General features: G+C 43.4%; 2 protein-coding genes across 29 annotated transcripts in view; one reads left to right on the top strand and one right to left on the bottom strand.

The window, feature by feature from the left end:
• ZMYM5 (zinc finger MYM-type containing 5) overlaps positions 1-15,484 on the bottom strand; it is a 63,982-nt gene extending 48,498 nt beyond the window's left edge. For 5 of the 28 annotated variants that reach the window (XM_077868478.1, XM_077868477.1, XM_077868483.1 and 2 more), the window contains exons 1-4: positions 13,699-13,857; positions 12,948-13,006; positions 3,227-3,734; positions 2,894-2,987 (exon numbers count right to left, since the gene is read on the bottom strand). In XM_077868478.1, coding sequence (XP_077724604.1) covers positions 2,894-2,987; positions 3,227-3,724 — 592 coding nt within the window. In that variant the 5' untranslated portion in view covers positions 3,725-3,734; positions 12,948-13,006; positions 13,699-13,857. The other 23 variants (XM_077868476.1, XM_077868484.1, XM_077868479.1 and 20 more) reach the window with 21 other exon arrangements.
• LOC144296609 (uncharacterized) overlaps positions 13,764-17,076 on the top strand; it is a 47,056-nt gene continuing 43,743 nt past the window's right edge. Inside the window, exons 1-2 of the mRNA XM_077869702.1 lie at positions 13,764-13,953; positions 14,399-15,498. Of these exons, the coding sequence (XP_077725828.1) occupies positions 13,764-13,953; positions 14,399-15,498 (1,290 nt within the window). The remainder of the gene's footprint in view (positions 13,954-14,398; positions 15,499-17,076) is intronic.

Raw genomic sequence — 17,076 nt, 5'->3', positions numbered from 1 at the left:
TAGCTCCTGCCTTTGGCCCAGGGCATGATCCAGGAGTCTCAGGATCAAGTCCTACATCCGACTCCCTGCATGGAGCCTGCTTCTCCCTCTGCCCGTATCTCTGCCTCTCTCTCTCTCTCTCTCTATCATGAATAAATAAAATCTTAAAAAAAAGAGAGAGATTTGCAGAAATGTAAAACAAAGCTCCTGTTCACTTAATATTGAAAATAGTTTTCATTAAAAATGGTATTGTCATACTTCTAAAAATTTCTTAGGCTTGAGTTTCTGACACGGTAATTGATATAAATTTTGAAAACCTTGGGGTCCTCAATTATTTTTAGGAGTGAAACTGAGCCTAAAATGCTTGAGAACTATCCTACAGAAATAATAAACAATGAAAACAAAGAATTTAGTGTAGAGTCTCAACAGTAAAAACAGGAGATCATAGAGGCACTTGAGTGGCTCAGTTGGATAAGTGTCTGCCTTTTGCTCACGTCATGATCTCAGGGTCCTGGGATCAAGGCCCACATAAGGCTCTCTGCTAAGAAGGAAGTCTGTGGCTCCCTCTCCCTTTGCCCCTCCCCCTCATTCGTGTGCACACATGCTGTCTGTTTCAAATGAATAACTAAAATCTTTTTTTTTTTTTAAGATTTTATTTATCCATTCATGAGAAATACAGAGAGAGAGAGAGGCAGAGACCAGGCAGAGGGAGAAGCAGGCTCCATGCAGGGAGCCCGATACAGGACTCGATTCCAGGACTCCAGGATCACGCCCTAGGCCAAAGGCAGGCGCTAAACCACTGAGCAACCCAGGGATCCTCTATGATCTCTAACTAAAATCTTAAAAAAGAAAAAAAAAAAAAAAAAAAAAAAAAGGAAACCATACAAATGCTAAAAAAAATTAAAAAGGTAGAGGAGGAACAGGTACCTCTGACAAAAAATTATTTTTTATAGACATGGAAACTTCTATCTTTTTTTTTAAGATTTATTTATCGGAGGGATGCCTGGGTGGCTCAGTGGTTGAGCATCTGCCTTTGGCTAAGGGCATGATCCTGGAGTCCCTGGGTTGAGTCCCACATTGTGTTCCCTGCATGGAGCCTGCTTCTCCCTCTGCCTATGTCTCTGCCTCTCTCTCTGTGTGTCCTCATGAATAAATAAATAAAATCTTAAAAAAAAATATTTATCTGAGAGACAGAAAGAGAGAACATGAGTGGGAGGGGCAGAGGGAGACATAATTCCAAGTGGACTCCATGCTGATTGCAGACCCTGAGGTGGAGCTTGATCTAAGGACCCTGAGAGCACGAACTGAACAGAAACCAAGAGTCCAATGCTTAATCAACTGTGCCACCCAGGTGTCCCACAGAAACTTCTATTTCTAAAATGACATATTAAAATTTAGATTAAGTAAACCAACAGAACACAAAACTATATATAATATGCTCTAAATTATATTTTTTAAAACCACAGAGGCAGGGATCCCTGGGTGGCTCAGCAGTTGAGTGTCTGCCTTAGGCTCAGGGCATGATCCCAATCTAGGGATGGAGTACACATCGGGCTCCCTGCGAAAAGCCTGCTTCTCCCTCTGTCTGTGTCTCTACCTCTCTATGTCTCTCATGAATAAATAAAATCTTAAAAAAAAAAAAAAAAAACCCACAGAGGCAAAAATTGAAAAATCAAACTTTTAACAGTAGTCCCTGATAATTAATAAGATAAGCTCAGAAATATTTTATTTCTAATCAGGATTTCTTACAAATATTCTATAATACTCATGTAGTGTTCTCATACCCAGAAAGATTAATTTTTAAAAATAAAAGAAAAAAATCCTGGCATTCCATTAAAACAGTAAATGAAGTTCTTAGCTTTATTACTTTCAGTCCTTTCCCAATATCTTAAGTTGGTCAATAGTTTAAAAAGCACTAAAATTGCCAAAAAAAGCAATACCAAAACAAATTTTAAAAACTCAGACCCCCACACTAAATCATGACAAAGCTACCAAAAAGATATGCTGTTTCAAATAGCAGAACAAGACTGTCCATGTAAATTTTAAAAATATACAGCTCTGACTTAAAGGCAAGAGTTTTCCAACTTTTAAAATAAAGCAACTAATAAAATGCTGACTTAAAAACAAAAATCAGAAACAAGCAATCCAAAAGTAAACACCTCAAAAGAGAAAATTGAGATTTCAAGTTATGTGATTACAAATTAAGTAAAATTCAATTATTACATTGCTTCTTTATTGTCCATTTTTTTATTCCATGATTTTTACATTAAAATAAAGATACTAGGGGATCCCTGGGTGGCTCAGCAGTTTGGCGCCTGCCTTTCGCCCAGGGCGCGATCCTGGAGTCCTGGGATTGAGTCCCACGTCAGGCTCCCAGCATGGAGCCTGCTTCTCCCTCCTCCTGTGTCTCTGCCTCTCTCTCTCTCTCTCTCTATCATAAATAAATAAATCTTTGAAAAAAAAAAAACAAAAAATAAAAATAAAATAAAGATACTAGTAAAAGGATGGTGGTAATAAAGTATGGAGGTTTTCAATCAAAAACTTCAGATGTGGGCAGCCTGGGTGGCTCAGTGGTAGAGCGCCACCTTCAGCCCAGGGCGTGACCCTGGAGACCCGGGTTCGAGTCCCATGTCGGGCTCCCTCCATGGAGCCTGCTTCTCCCTCTGCCTGTGTCTCTGCCTCTCTCTCTCTCTCTCTCTCTCGGTCTCTTATGAATAAATAAATAAAAATCTTAAAAAAAAAAAAACACAACTTCAGATGTATATCACAAAGGGTAAAATAGCTTTAATTTCTGGAAAATCAGGGACCAAGTAGGCTGCAGGTAAAATATTCTATCTTAATATGAAGTCAAGAAAACTAAAGTATTTCATATATACAGAAGTATAGAAGGTAAAGAAAATCACTTACTGCTTACCAGGACTATGATGAGTTGCGTATCCTCCATTCTGAAATTCATCTCCTGCCATATTCATTCTACCAGGATTAAAAGGTCCTACTCCAGTCTTGGTCTGTGAAGTCAAAGATGGGGTGTATGTTTGTATATTAACACCAAAATTACTTGACTGAAGTCCTTTAGCGACATCTCCCAAGTTGGTATTTTATAGTGATGTTACATGTGTAATCATTAAGTTCATATCTCACCCAGCATTCACAGAGCTTATACCTGTTTCTAAGGTTGTAACATTAGTATTAGGAATTTCAGAGTTGCTTCTGTAGTGATAACATTATTACCCAATCCTGCATTTACCTTACTTCTTGAAAGACTGGAAGTGGAGAAATCCAAATCTTTGGTTCTATTTTTAGTTCCAGGAAGTCCCCATTCAATTAAATTGGAAGAATTTTTCTTTTCCCCTCCATTTGTTTCTATGTCCTCTTCATCATCGATAACAATTGTCTCACTTACATTTCCCTTCTGAGAAGCCAAATCTCTTGAGGAAGGAAGAATTATGGAATAATTTCCTCGTAGCCTTTCATTTCTTGATGAAGCAAATATAAAATTTCTTTGATCAGCTATTGCTGGAGTAGAAGTTGAAGGAGGTTGTATAGATTCAATAAATACAACATCATCATCATCATCATCATCATCTTCTTTCATCAATGAGTTTCTAGATCTGTTAACTACAAGACTACTTGGGTCACCAAGTGAATTTCCTGTATCCGTGAGACTAGCTGCCATGACTTTATGCTCTAATAAAACAGGAGTCTGCTCAGTCAAGTCTAATCCTCTCAATGAACATTTATCCATGCCAAAGAACCTGTAGGAGAGAGAAAATAGTAAAAAAAAAAAAAAAAAAAAAAAAAAGAAGTCTAGTATACTATGGCTATTGAGTTTTATTACTATGAAATAGCACAAATGAAATTTTAAATTTTTTCATGATTTATCTTTTATTTTATTTTTAAGATTTTATCTATTTATTCTGAGAGGCACAGAGAGAGAGGCAGAGACACAGGCAGAGGCAGAAACAGGCTTCATGCAGGGAGCCCGAAGTGGGACTCGATCCCGTGTCTCCAGGATCACACCCTGGGCCAAAGGCGGCGCTAAACCGCTGGGCCACCAGGGCTGCCCTTATTTATCTAACTTTCAGCGAAAAAATTGTTATTTTGGGGCAGCCCCGGTGGCTTAGCGGTTTAGGGCCGCCTTCAGCCCAGGGCCTGATCCTGATCCTGGAGATCCAGGATCGAGTCCCACGTCGGGCTCCCTGCATGGAGCCTGTTTCTCCCTCTGCCTATGTCTCTGCCTCTCTGTCTCTGTGGGTCTCTAATAAATAAATAAAATCTTAAAAAAAAAAGGCCCACAGAGGCTAAAAAAAAAAAAAAAAAATTGTTATTTTGTTTTTCCTCTCCATTAATCATTTAACGCTCAGCTCAGAATTTAATGGAAATTAATCATCCAATTTGTGGTAGTCCTTAAAAAATTTACTCAATTTAACCTACTCATCTTTTACAATGAAAAAACCTAAATCTTCCTTTGAAATAGGAAATATTAACAAAATAATTCTATCAAATACCAATAACCCTGAGCCCAAATATAATTATGTTATACTTTTATCTACTAAAATAACTATATCATCTAATCTTTATTTCCCTTGTGTCTTTTGTCACTAATTTTCAAATTCTCTGCTTCTGACATAACTGTGATTAAATCTTTCTGACATTCTTATTCTTGTTCAGGAATTGCCAGACATTATGCAATGGGTGTTTTATGTAAAATTCTGAAAACAGGCCCATTATGTAAGTATAATTTAATCCATTTTACAAATGAGGAAAGAGAAGCCAACTAAATTGTTGTGAGACCCAATAGGATTTAAATTCCAGACTCAAAGACTAGGCCTCAAATTCTTAGCATTCAGTTATATTCAACAAAACAGTTTTGTGAACCTACTGTGCACTAGGGTATGACAAGGAAAGGATCCAGTACAGAGAGACAATTGAAGAATCTGGAAAAGTAAATTAATTGATGAAGCAAGGCTTTTAAAAGTAGAGGAGAGAAGATGAGGGTATGTGCACAGGTGGTAATGAAAGTGATCATGAGTAAAAAAATATCACATCTCAAAGACCAAAGGGGAAAAGGTACATAAAAATGTAATGTATAGGGATCCCTGGGTGGCGCAGCGGTTTGGCGCCTGCCTTTGGCCCAGGGCGTGATCCTGGAGACCCGGGATCGAATCCCATGTCGGGCTCCCGGTGCATGGAGCCTGCTTCTCCCTCTGCCTGTGTCTCTGGCTCTCTCTCTCTCTTTCTCTCTGTATGACTATCATAAATAAATAAAAAATTAAAAAAAAAAATGTAATGTATAGGGCAGCCCCGGTGGCACAGCGGTTTAGCGCCGCCTGCAGCCCAGGGCGTGATCCTGGAGACCCTGGATCGAGTCCCACCGTCGGGCTCCCTGCATGGAGCCTGCTTCTCCCTCTGCCTGTGTCTCTGCCCCCCTCTCTCTCTCTCTGTGTGTGTGTGTCTCTATGAATAAATAAATAAAATCTTTAAAAAAAAAAATGTAATGTATAGAAGTATGTAGAAATGACAGATGAAAAGCTGAGGTAAATTTACATATGCTAGCCTCAACTTTTTTAGAACCTCAAGAGTGAAGAAGATGGGAATTATATGGGTGTTGAATTATTAAGAAAACTCACTTCATATGGCAGTCATCATTCCATTTTAAACAACTCATACTGGGCAGCCCAGGTGGCTCAGCGGTTTAGCGCCGCCTTCAACCCAGGGCGTGATCCTGGAGACCCGGGATCGAGTCCCACATCAGGATCCCTGCATGGAGCCTGCTTTCTCCCTCTGCCTGGTTCTCCCTCTGCCTGTGTTTCTGCCTCAATCTCTCCGTTTCATAAATACATACATACATACAAACCAACTCATACTGAAATATGCTACATAACATTTCCATTCTAAAATTTTCGCAACTAAAAAAAATAAAAAAAAATTAAAAAAATTAAATTTTCGCAACTAATTTTAATTGAGAAGTTATATAATAGATAAGACTTATTCCTAATAGGTATTATGTCATTCAATATTAACTCAGTTAATGCATATAAAAATGAAGTATAAACTATTCTTTTTCCCATTTTACCCATTAGGAAACTAAGACTCCATAGATATGTAATCTCCATAGCCTGCCCAAGCATCCATTGCTGGAAAGGTTAGAGTCAGGATTCAAATCAAAGAAATCTGACTCTAGGGCAGCCCAGGTGGTTCAGTGGTTTGGCGCCACCTTCAGCCCAGGGCGTGATCCTGGAGACCCAGGACTGAGTCCCATGTCAGGCTACCTGCATGGAGTCTGCTTCTCCCTCTGCCTGTGTCTCTGCCTCTTTCTCTCTGTGTGCCTCTTATGAATAAATTTAAAAAATGTAAAAAAAAAAAAAAAAATAAAGAGAAATGACTCTAGAATTGATACCATAGCCACCGTATTATTTGCAGTTAATGTATAAAACAATTTTTAGAAAATACTTATCTTTTATTAAGATGATTTTGTTAAAACAAAATCAACATCCAATGTCCATTTCTTTCTCTTTTTTTTTTTAAGATTTTATTGAGCCCTGGGCCGAAGGCAGGTGCTAAACAGCTAAGCCACGCCGGTGTCCCTCAATGTCCATTTCAAAGAAAAAAAAAATAACAGATCTAAGGGACCACTTTAAAAGAACTATAAAAAACACAAAAATTGGGCCCATGGTTACTACACGTCCAGTGTGGTTGACTTTCAAAGGAAAGAAGCAATAATTTAGCCTAAACTGAGTTATGAAATATGAGAGCTGTTATATATGATCTCTTAGTCCTTTTTTTTTTTTTAAGATTTTTATTTATTTATTCATGAGAGACAGAGAGAGAGAGAGAGAGAGAGAGAGAGGGGGGCAGAGACACAGGCAGAGGGATAAGCAGGCTCCATGCGGGGAGCCCAACGTGAGACTCGATCCTGGGTCCCCAGGATCACATGCTGGGCTGAAGGCGGCACTAAACCGCTGGGCCACCAGGGCTGCCCTTTTAGTCCTTTCTATATTTGAATAAACCTATAATAGAAAAGAACACTTTTTGGAAAAGAACCATAGGTGACTCCACAGTATCTTCTGGTAGCTGCGAGGATATATTTTAACCTTCTCAAAGAAAATAACAGAAAGAGCATTCTTGATGCTCCATTCATTGCAATCATCTCTGAAAAAAATATTAAGTATTCACCTATTTTCAAGTCATAGATTACAAAAAAGTCAAACCACTACGAAAAGCCATTGTGCATATAATTTAACCAAACACTTAAATTTCAGGAAAAGATTATAGAAAAGTTCTGAGTACTTCCATATAATCCAAAAACAGAGAACAAGTTATGGTTTAGTGAATTAGTTGTGTGACACTAAGCAAATTATTCCACTTCATTTTTAGTTTTCTAAACTATAAACTATAAATGGGGATAACATGATTCTAAGGTTTTTTACTGAGATAACTAGACATGCAAGACTCTAATCTGTTTGGACCATATTAAAGCAAAAAATGTTAAATCCCTCTCCTATTAGAAGGTATTCAGGCAGATACTTTGCCTATATCCTAGGATTTCAACAAGTATCTAATTAATCTTAAGCATTTAGCTAATCTTTGTTATTCTATTTATCTACAAATTATAACCAAATCTTAATTGGTTTCATTTGGATACGATGAAAATTAATGTAACCTCAAGTAATATATACAATCAAAAGAAAACCTGCACAGAGAAATTTGATAAGAAAATATACTACCGTTCAAAAAGTTAGCCTGAAACCCAAAGAAGACTCTTAAATGCAAACTATCTCTTTATAATTGGCAATAATTTTGCAAAATTATAAGGGTATCTAATAAGGAGTAAAGATAAGAGCTATCATTAAACAAAGACGTAAGTAAGAGTGTTTTGGGGACAACGGGGTGGCAGTGGGGTTGGTGGGTTAAGCATCGGACTTCAACTTGGGTCATGATTTTGGGGTCCTGGGACTGGGCCCCTCATCCGGCTCCATGCTTAGTCTGCTTGTCCCTCTCCCTCTGCCCCCACCAGTCATGCTGTCTCTCTCTCAAACAAATAAAATCTTTAAAATAATTAAATAAATAAAAAGACAGTGTTCTCCTCTTTTGTATTTACTTTTAGTAACATCTGAGTTGTTTTTCTTTCTGAAGGTTGATGTACTTACCTTTTTAAAAACCCATAGCAGGGCAGCCCCGGTGGCTGAAGGTGCCGGCCTTCAGCCCAGGGTGTGATCCTGGAGACCCAGGATTGAGTCCCATGTCAGACTCCCTGCATGGAGCCTGCTTCTCCCTCTGCCTGTGTTTCTGCCTCTCTCTCTCATGAATAAATAAAATCTAAAAAAACAAAAAACAAAACAAAAAAAAACATAGCAAAACAGGGGTGCTTGGGTGGCTCAGTCAATTAAGGGAACTTGCCATTTTAACCTTTTTTTTTTTTTTCATTTTAACCATTTTTAAGTGTATATTCAGTGTCAGTTTTTATTTTTATTTTTTTTTCAGTGTCAGTTTTTAAAATGTTCCTTTTTTATTAAAAAAGATTTTATATATTTAAGAGAGTGTACAGGAACAGGGGGAGGGACGGAGGGAGAGGGAGAAGCAGACTTCCCACTGAGGAGAGAGCCCAAGGCAGTCTTCAATCTCAAGACCTGAGATCATGACCTGAGCCAAAGGACCAACTAAGCCACCCAGGAACTCATACAATAAGCTTTTTAAAAGTTGCAAAAGTTTCTGGCTAAATTCTTTACTTATTAGCTGAGTAATTCAGTAGCCATTCAATATTCAATTATATTTACATACAATTACAAATAATTTACATAGTAAAAAGAATGTTACCTTTAAAAAAAAAAAAAAGATTTATATATTTGAAAGACAGAGAGAGGGATACCTGGGTGGCTCAGCGTTCAGCCTTGAGCTCAGGACATAGTCCTGGAGTTCCGATTCGAGTCCCACATCCAGGCTCCCAGCATGGACCCTGCTTCTCCCTCTGCCTGTGTCTCTGTTTCTCTCAGGAATGAATAAATAAAATCTTTAAAAACAAGAGAGAAAGAGAGAACACATGTGATGAAGGCAGAGAGGAACCTCAAGCTGACTCCTGGCAGAGTGCTGAGCCCGAGTAGGGAGTGGGGTGAGTGGGGTTCACTCCATCCTGAGATCACCACCTGAGCCCAAAACAAGAGTCAGATGCTCAACCAAATGAGCTACCCAGACATCAGAAGGATCTGTTGTTAAAAAGTAAGTAAAATAGGATCCCTGGGTGGCGCAGCGGTTTGGCGCCTGCCTTTGGCCCAGGGTGCGATCCTGGAGACCCGGGATCGAATCCCACGTCGGGCTCCCGGTGCATGGGGCCTGCTTCTCCCTCTGCCTGTGTCTCTGCCTCTCTCTCTCTCTCTCTCTGTGACTATCATAAATAAATAAAAAAATAAAAAATAAAAAAAAAAGTAGGTAAAATAGAACTGTTGAAATATTAATATGACAAGATTAGCACATGATGAGATAGGTAAACTAACTTGCATTATGAATCTTCAAAAATTTAAATCACCAAGAAAGTATCTAAAAATATTTAATTATTGAGGTACCTGGCCAGCTCAGTTACTAGAACATGTGATTCTTGATCTCTGGGTTGTGAGTTTGAGTCCCATGTTGGACACCGAGATTACTTAAAAATAATTTTTTAAAATTTTTTTAAAAAGATTTTATTTATTTATTCATGAGAGACACAGAGAGAGAGAGAGGCAGAGAAACAGGCAAAGAGAGGAAAAGCAGGTTCCATGCAGGGAGCCCGATGCAGAACTCAATCCCGGGACTCCAGGATCACACCTTGGGCCAAAGGCAGACGCTAAACCACTGAGCCACCCAGGCGTCCCAAAAATAAAATCTTAAAATAAAAAAGAATCACCATAAGAAAAAAAAATAGTGTTTCAAAGTTCATTTTTCTGGCCACCTGTAACTGTAAGGTCTATGAAAGATAATCAGGATATAGGTTACAAAAACCACTGTTAAACACCAATTAGCCCTAAAGCATATTCCTGTAGCATCTCTGTGGACTTACACTGTTACAGATAGGTCTTTCTTACTAAAAATATTTATGTATTTACATAAACATCACCTCAACTTGAAAGCTAACTTTATGTTTAGTGAGTATCTAGTAAAAGCATTCCCGTTTAAAATCAGAAATAAAAATAAATAAATAAATAAAATAAAATAAAATCAGAAATAAAATAAAGATGTACCACAATTCTGGAGATATAATGAATATAATGAGATAGAAGAAAGATAAACTAAATAAACAACTACCGGGATCCCTGGGTGGCGCAGCGGTTTGGCGCCTGCCTTTGGCCCAGGGCTCGATCCTGGAGACCCGGGATCGAGTCCCACATCAGGCTCCCGGTACATGGAGCCTGCTTCTCCCTCTGCCTCTCTCTCTCTCTCTCTCGCTCTCTCTCTCTCTCTCTATGACTATCATAAATAAATAGAAAAAAAAAAAAAAAAAACAACTACCACAAATAGCAAGAGAATTACTGAAGTACCCAAGTACAAAATTACTACCTAGAAAAAAATAGGTTGGTAGTAATTAAGTTGATACTGATTATACACAACTAACTTCACTTCCTTCTAAAATCGCCATAAACAGTGGTAAAGTTCCCACTCCCAAGGAAAGGAAGAACCAGAAAGGAAGCAACAGGGGACCTGGGTGGCTCAGTTAGTTAAGCATCTGCCTTTGGCTCAGGTCATGAACTCAGGATTCTGGGATCCAGCCCTGTGTGGCTCCCTCTATCTGCTGCTCCCCTTGCTTTGTGTGTATGTGCACATACACTATCAAATAAATAAAATTATAAAAAAAAAAAAAAGGAAACAAAAGAAAACAAAGCAACAAAATTTTGTAAGCTGAAAAGTAAAAGGATGAGTAGTTAACTACCTCAGCTGATCTGACACAAACTCTATTTTCTTTTCTTTTTTTAAAAAATATTTTATTTATTTATTCAGGAGAGACACAGAGAGAGGAGCAGAGACATAGGCAGAGAGAGAAGCAGGCTCCATGCAGGGAGCCTGATGTGGGACTTGATCCTGGGACTCCAGGACCACGCCCTCAGCTGAAGGCAGACTCTCAACTGCTGAGCCACCCAGGCCAGGCGTTCCTGAGACAAACTCTAAAATAGTGATGGAAAAAGCTGAGAAGAAACATCCTGATTTATGCTACAGGATCTTCAAAAGGTTCAGAAACAAGTAGCTCCAGATATCCTTGGAATAAGGGATAGGAAGCTAAAATGAGGTTGTGGGATCCCAGATCCATTCTTTCCCACCAGGTTGAGGATGACAGGTTTTTTTCCTCATCCTGGCACAAGTTCTAGACTTCTATTCTTTGGGTAGAGTATAAGATTTTTGTCTGGGGCTCACCAAACATGGGTGAATGGTTCACTATCATGCATATGAAATGCCTACTTCCACTTGATTCCCATACACCTGGCATCCAGACCTCTATCTTTCAGGCATGCTACCCTTCCCTGGAAGGCTTGTTTTTCAGAAACCGTCTTCTCTGTGGAATTAGGAACCAGCAAAAAAGGAAAGACCTAAAGATAATGACTCAAGATATTCTCCATCAAAGGGTTATAAGAATCATCCACAGTGAAGCTCACAAATTGAAAGCCCACATATTTTCCTAATTTGCTTTCTACTTCTGAATTTTTAATCATGAGTAGACCAATCAAAAATTATTAAATATCTGAGGAAAACTTCTAAGAATAGTCAAAAGAAAAAAGAGCGATAAATAATGCAGCAAAAAACAAAAAAAATGAAAAACCACAAAATTATCAATACTCTAGATGAGTAATGACTAAAAAGTTAATTAAAAATGTCTAGATCAGGGATCCCTGGGTGGCGCAGTGGTTTAGCGCCTGCCTTTGGCCCAGGGCGCGATCCTGGAGACCCGGGATCGAATCCCACGTCAGGCTCCCGGTGCATGGAGCCTGCTTCTCCCTCTGCCTGTCTCTGCCTCTCTCTCTCTCTCTCTGTGACTATCATAAATAAGTAAAAATTAAAAAAAAAAAAAATGTCTAGATCAAAAGTTGCACACTCTCCTGACTGAGCCTGCAAGGCTACACATAGCAATCTATATGTTAACAGCACAGTGTCCTAGGTCTAACAAGCTAAAAACGCGTAACGTGAAGAATAAAGTGAGTTAAGTACAAAGCCAAGTTTGGTAAGGAGGACAAGGCCAAAGGGAAGGCAGGAAATACTACAATGCGAGTTATTCTACTCACAAGTTTCTTTTCAATGACCAATTATAAATTGTTGGATCAGCTTTAAAAGACACACTAAGTAATAGATGTAGAATCAGTGACTTTTTTTCCAAATCACTATCTTCAGACTCCTAATAAAATTATTATTCAGGCAAGAATTGGTGCTAAAAAACCATTAACTGAATAGCTAACAGACAACTGGGCCCTTTATTGTACCAAAATGAAACGTAATTATTTTCTGGTACAAGGAAAAGACATATTAACTTCATGGAAAGATCAGGCTGTGCATTGGTACCAATTCAGTGGTCAATCGTAAAACCACAGCACTGAGACAACTACATCATATATCTCCTGATGTGATGCTGTCGGGAAGACTAGCAGGTTACTTAAATTTTCCTCAAATATAAGAGGATAGCAAAAATACTCTGTCACCCCTAAAACAATAGAAGATTCATTATGTTTTCCTTTAATCCAACAGCGAAGAAAAAAATACTTTTATCCACAGGGAAGGAAAAAATAAAATTAAATGCGAAGCATTAAAAATGAAACCAACTTTAAAGTACAACTTTGGAACTCTAGAAACTCCAGTGGTGTAAGTACCAGCACGCATTCCCACTGCTTTCCCAGGAGTTTCCCCAGCCTGTCTCCAAGGGCAGGGTCCACCTAAGCAATCAGCTCTTTGCCTTCATAACAAAGTCACCTAACTGTGGCACTAAGTGTATTAAAGAAAAGGGTGCAATTACTCACAAAGGTTATGTTTTCTTCTTTACTTTCTCCCGAAGTTTCCCCAGACGGGCCAGAAGGTCCTAGAACCAGAGAGGCGAAATTTAGTTCGCCCAATTAAGACGCAACACCATCAAGTCCTTCACCACCAGGAGGAGAAAGCAGGGGCGAAAGTGCAGGAGTTTCCGCGCTCTTCCACCCTACCCCACCCGTGCTGGGAAGAAACCAAAGAAAATCCAAAAATCCGCACGGCCCTCAAAAACTAGACAGCGCTCAACGTCGTTTTGCAAACTACACGGTGGGAGGAGGGCGGACGGCACTCCCTCCGGACTCTGCCCCTGGCCTCGCCCGTCACCGGCAGCACCTCGGGGTGAGGGGCCGCCACCGCACCGCGGAGCTGAAATCCCGTTGGTCGGAGCACTTGCAATGACTCCGAGACTGCCCGACTCCCGCCCGCCATTAAAACTAGCCCAAATTAGACACATAAAGAGAAGACGACAAATGCCGGGGAAGGGAAGAGCGACGGAGGGGACCCGGCGGGGGAAGAGGCAGCACCCTCGCCCCGAAAAACTTGGGGACCTCGGGCTACCGCGGAGACGGTGCGAGCGCAGCCCCGAGAGCGGGAGAACCAACTGAGGCGCCCCTCCCCCCACCGCCCCACCACCACCACCCCCCCCGCAAGAAAGAAAGGAAAAATACCCCGCGACCTCCCGCCGCCCCGGCCCGGGCCGCCCCCCGGCCCCCGAGCGACCCCCGCCTCTGGCGTCCGCCTCACCCAGCCCTCCCGGCCTCTCCCTCACTCTCGCAGCCCTTCGGGCCGCACGCGAAGACGCCTGTGACATGAGCGGAGCCCGGAGCAGCCCCCGAGGCCCCGACGCGGCAGCGGCGACGGCGGCCGCGCCGCGGGGTATTAATCCCGGGTCGGTGGGAGGCTCCGGAGGCTGCCCTCACCCATCTCCGCCTCCCCAGCCGCCTCCGCCTCCGCCTCCTCCTCCCGAGGCTGCGCTGCTCCCAGCCACCCCCACTATCGGCGGACCCGGACTGGAAAGACAGCGGGGATAAGCCTCACCCGGTTCTGGCTGCGGCTCCGCGGAACGAACCTCCCCTCCCCCGGCCCACCCCCCTTCGGCAACACGCACAACTCCGCTCGGTCCAGTCCCGGGTTTAGCGCTGGTGAGGAGGAGGAGGCGGAGGAGGCGGTGGCGCGGCCGAGCCCGGGGAGGCTCCGCCCTCCGCGCCCTCATTGGCCGGCGGGGAGGGCGGGCCGGGGCGCCTCGGGCGCGCCCATTGGCCCCCTCTGCTGTCCTTCAGGACCCCCCTCGGGGGGGTGGTCCGAAGGGCTGTCCGTCAGGCGCGGGCCACGCCCCCCGGCGTTGCCGTTCCACTCCCCCCTCCGCCGGCGCTCGGCCCTCGGCCGCGTCCCCTCCCCTCCTTACCCCCGCCTCCCTCCCCGCCCCCACCCCCGGGTCCGTCAGGGTCAGGCAGCCCGAGTTACGCTGCCCGCTGCCCGCTGCCCCAGCCGCCGGCTCGCTCCCTGGGGGTCCGGGGTGCCCTCCAGGGCCCGGGACGGCCCGACACACCGGGGCCGTGGCCGCCTACCCTGACTCGGGCCTGGGCGCCCGGGCCCCTGGAGCCGCTCCCAGCGACCCTGCCTGAGGAGAGACGCGGCCTCGATGTCCTCGGCGCCCTCCCTGTCCAGTGCGTGACGCCCCCCGGGAGGGCCGCGCCCGGGCAGGGGCCGCAGCGAGGCACGGCGGGAGGTCGGGGCAGCGCGCGCAGGGGGTTCCCGCGTGCGCGGAGGGGGTGGGAGCACCTCCACCGTCGCCTCAGCCCGTGGGGAATTGTCCCCCCACCTCCCGTCACGGCTGTAGGAGGAGACGACGTCCTCCATTTTGTCGGGACTGCTGTGGGAACTTGGGACCAATTCAAAACCAAAGCCCGTGGGGCTGGGAAACTTGGCCCCGCGAAGCCCCAACTGGGCTCCGCCATTCGGCCGAGGGCACAGCCCCTGATTCCAGCGTGTGCGTCCGAGGGGCCCCTGGGGCGGGCGCCACAGGGCACACACCCAGACGCCGCTCCCCGCCTGCATCCACCAAGATGGAGGAAGCTGCGGGCTCCCCGGGAGCGGGGCTCCCGCCTGTCGGAGGGGCCGCGGCCTCCCCTCGGCGTGTCCTCCCGCGCTGCCGTCGTCCTCCTCCGCAGCCTCGTTCGGTGGCCCTCCCCAGCCTCTACCCAGCCTCCCCACGGCCTCCACCGTCTCCTGGTCCTCAACCGTGGATGGAGACTCCACTCCGCGGTCGGCCCTATCGCTTCGCCCCGCCGGGGCTGCCCGGGTGCGGGGAGTCGAGCGGAGGTGCGGGGCGTCGCGCCGGGGCCCGACGCGGGCGTGCCCGGGGCGCCACATCCACCGTGGGGCTCCTCTTTGTTCACCGTCTACACCTACGTCTTCGGCGCACGTCATGGTGCTGTACGATCTCCAAGATCCCAGCCAAGAGGGCAGGGAGGCCTCTTCCGTCTCACCCTGGCGGTGGCTGGCGGGACTGCAGCCGCCGGCGGGGGACAAATGGGGGACGAGGTAGACTTGTCACTCGCCGGGTTATCTCGCGCCGCTGCCTGTTAAAAAGTACACGTGCGATGGCACCGCGGAAAGTGCAACGCGGTGGTGACGAACCTGAGGTTTTTAATGAACTAGTCAACTTCTCGTAAAAACTGATGTCACACAGTTGTACATGACACGGAGCGTCATCTAGTAGAGATTCATTCAATCCATGACCATCCTTCAACCTGACTTGCTATTTTGTAATTAAATAATTTAGGATGTTGTAAGGTCCAAATAAAAATGTGACTCTGGTAAATAACAAAACAATGTTGATTATGGATCTTTTGATAAAGACTTACTCCTTATGGAAAAGCAAATAGAAATTGTGACTAAGTATGCTTCCTACAGACAGATGGCTGTCTTTTAATCTTTATCATCAGTAATAAGTTATTTAAATTCTCTCACTCTTACTAGCTGCTCTATTGCACAGCGTGGATACAAAATATTTCTGTCATTATGGAAAGTTCTGAAGGAAATTACTGCATTCATCTTAAATATTATTTGAGGAGTGGGGAAAAAGACTGAAAAACCAGCCATCTTAAGCTTTTCAATCATCTTTCTTTCCTGATGTCATTGCCTAAAATACACTTTTGTCTTGTTGGCTGTGGTTTAAAATAAGCATGAATTCCCTCAGTCTCTTTTCTCACCCATACCTCACCCCCACAAATATTTTTTGTTTGTTTGTTTAAGATTTTATTTATTCATGAGAGACGCCGAAAGGCAGAGACATAGGCAGGGGGAAAAGCAGGCTTCCTACAGGTAGCCATGCTGGACTCATCCCTGAACTCAGGGATCATGCCCTGAGCCAAAAGTCAGAAGCTTAAACTCTGAACCACCCTGGCATCCCTACATTAAAGACTTTTATAAAGAACTTTTTTTTCAAAAAAAAAAAAAGAATTTTTTTCTTAATATACCACTGAGATAGTTGGGAATTAATAATATGAATTAATAATAATAAAAGTTAAAATTTATCAAGTATTTATTGTGTTAAAAGTGCAATTCTAACTAGTATCTGTAATAACTCATTAAATCCTACCAAAATGGTCTTAAAATATCTTTATTAATCCATATTTTATTATTACCCACATTTAAAAGATGTTGAAACTGAGAGTTACAAGTAACTTGCCTATGATCATACAGTTAGCTGGTGATAAAGATAAAACACAGGCAATTTGGCACTAGAGAATGTACCTTTAGTCACAATGTTTGCCTTTCTGTGAACATTAAATCAAACCAAAAGATCGGTAATTAGGGGCACCTGGATGGCTCAGTCAAGCCTCCAACTCATGATTTTGGCTCAGATCATGATCTCAGGGTTCCAGGTCAAGACCCACAAAGGGCCCTTCACTGGCCATAAAGCCTGCTTAAGATTCTCTCTCTCCCTCTCCCTGTACCCCTTTCTGCTCTCCCCTAAAAAATTTAAATAAATAAAACAAAAATTTTAAAGATCAATATTGGGACACCTGGGTGGCTCAGCAGTTGGGGGCCTGCCTTTGGCTCAGCTCTTGATCCTGGGATAGGATCAAGTCCGGCATTGGGCTCCCTGTGAGGAGC

Source organism: Canis aureus, chromosome 24 (genome assembly GCF_053574225.1).
Source record: "Canis aureus isolate CA01 chromosome 24, VMU_Caureus_v.1.0, whole genome shotgun sequence".
NCBI lineage: Eukaryota > Metazoa > Chordata > Mammalia > Carnivora > Canidae > Canis > Canis aureus.
This window is presented reverse-complemented; position numbering and strand designations above follow the sequence as displayed.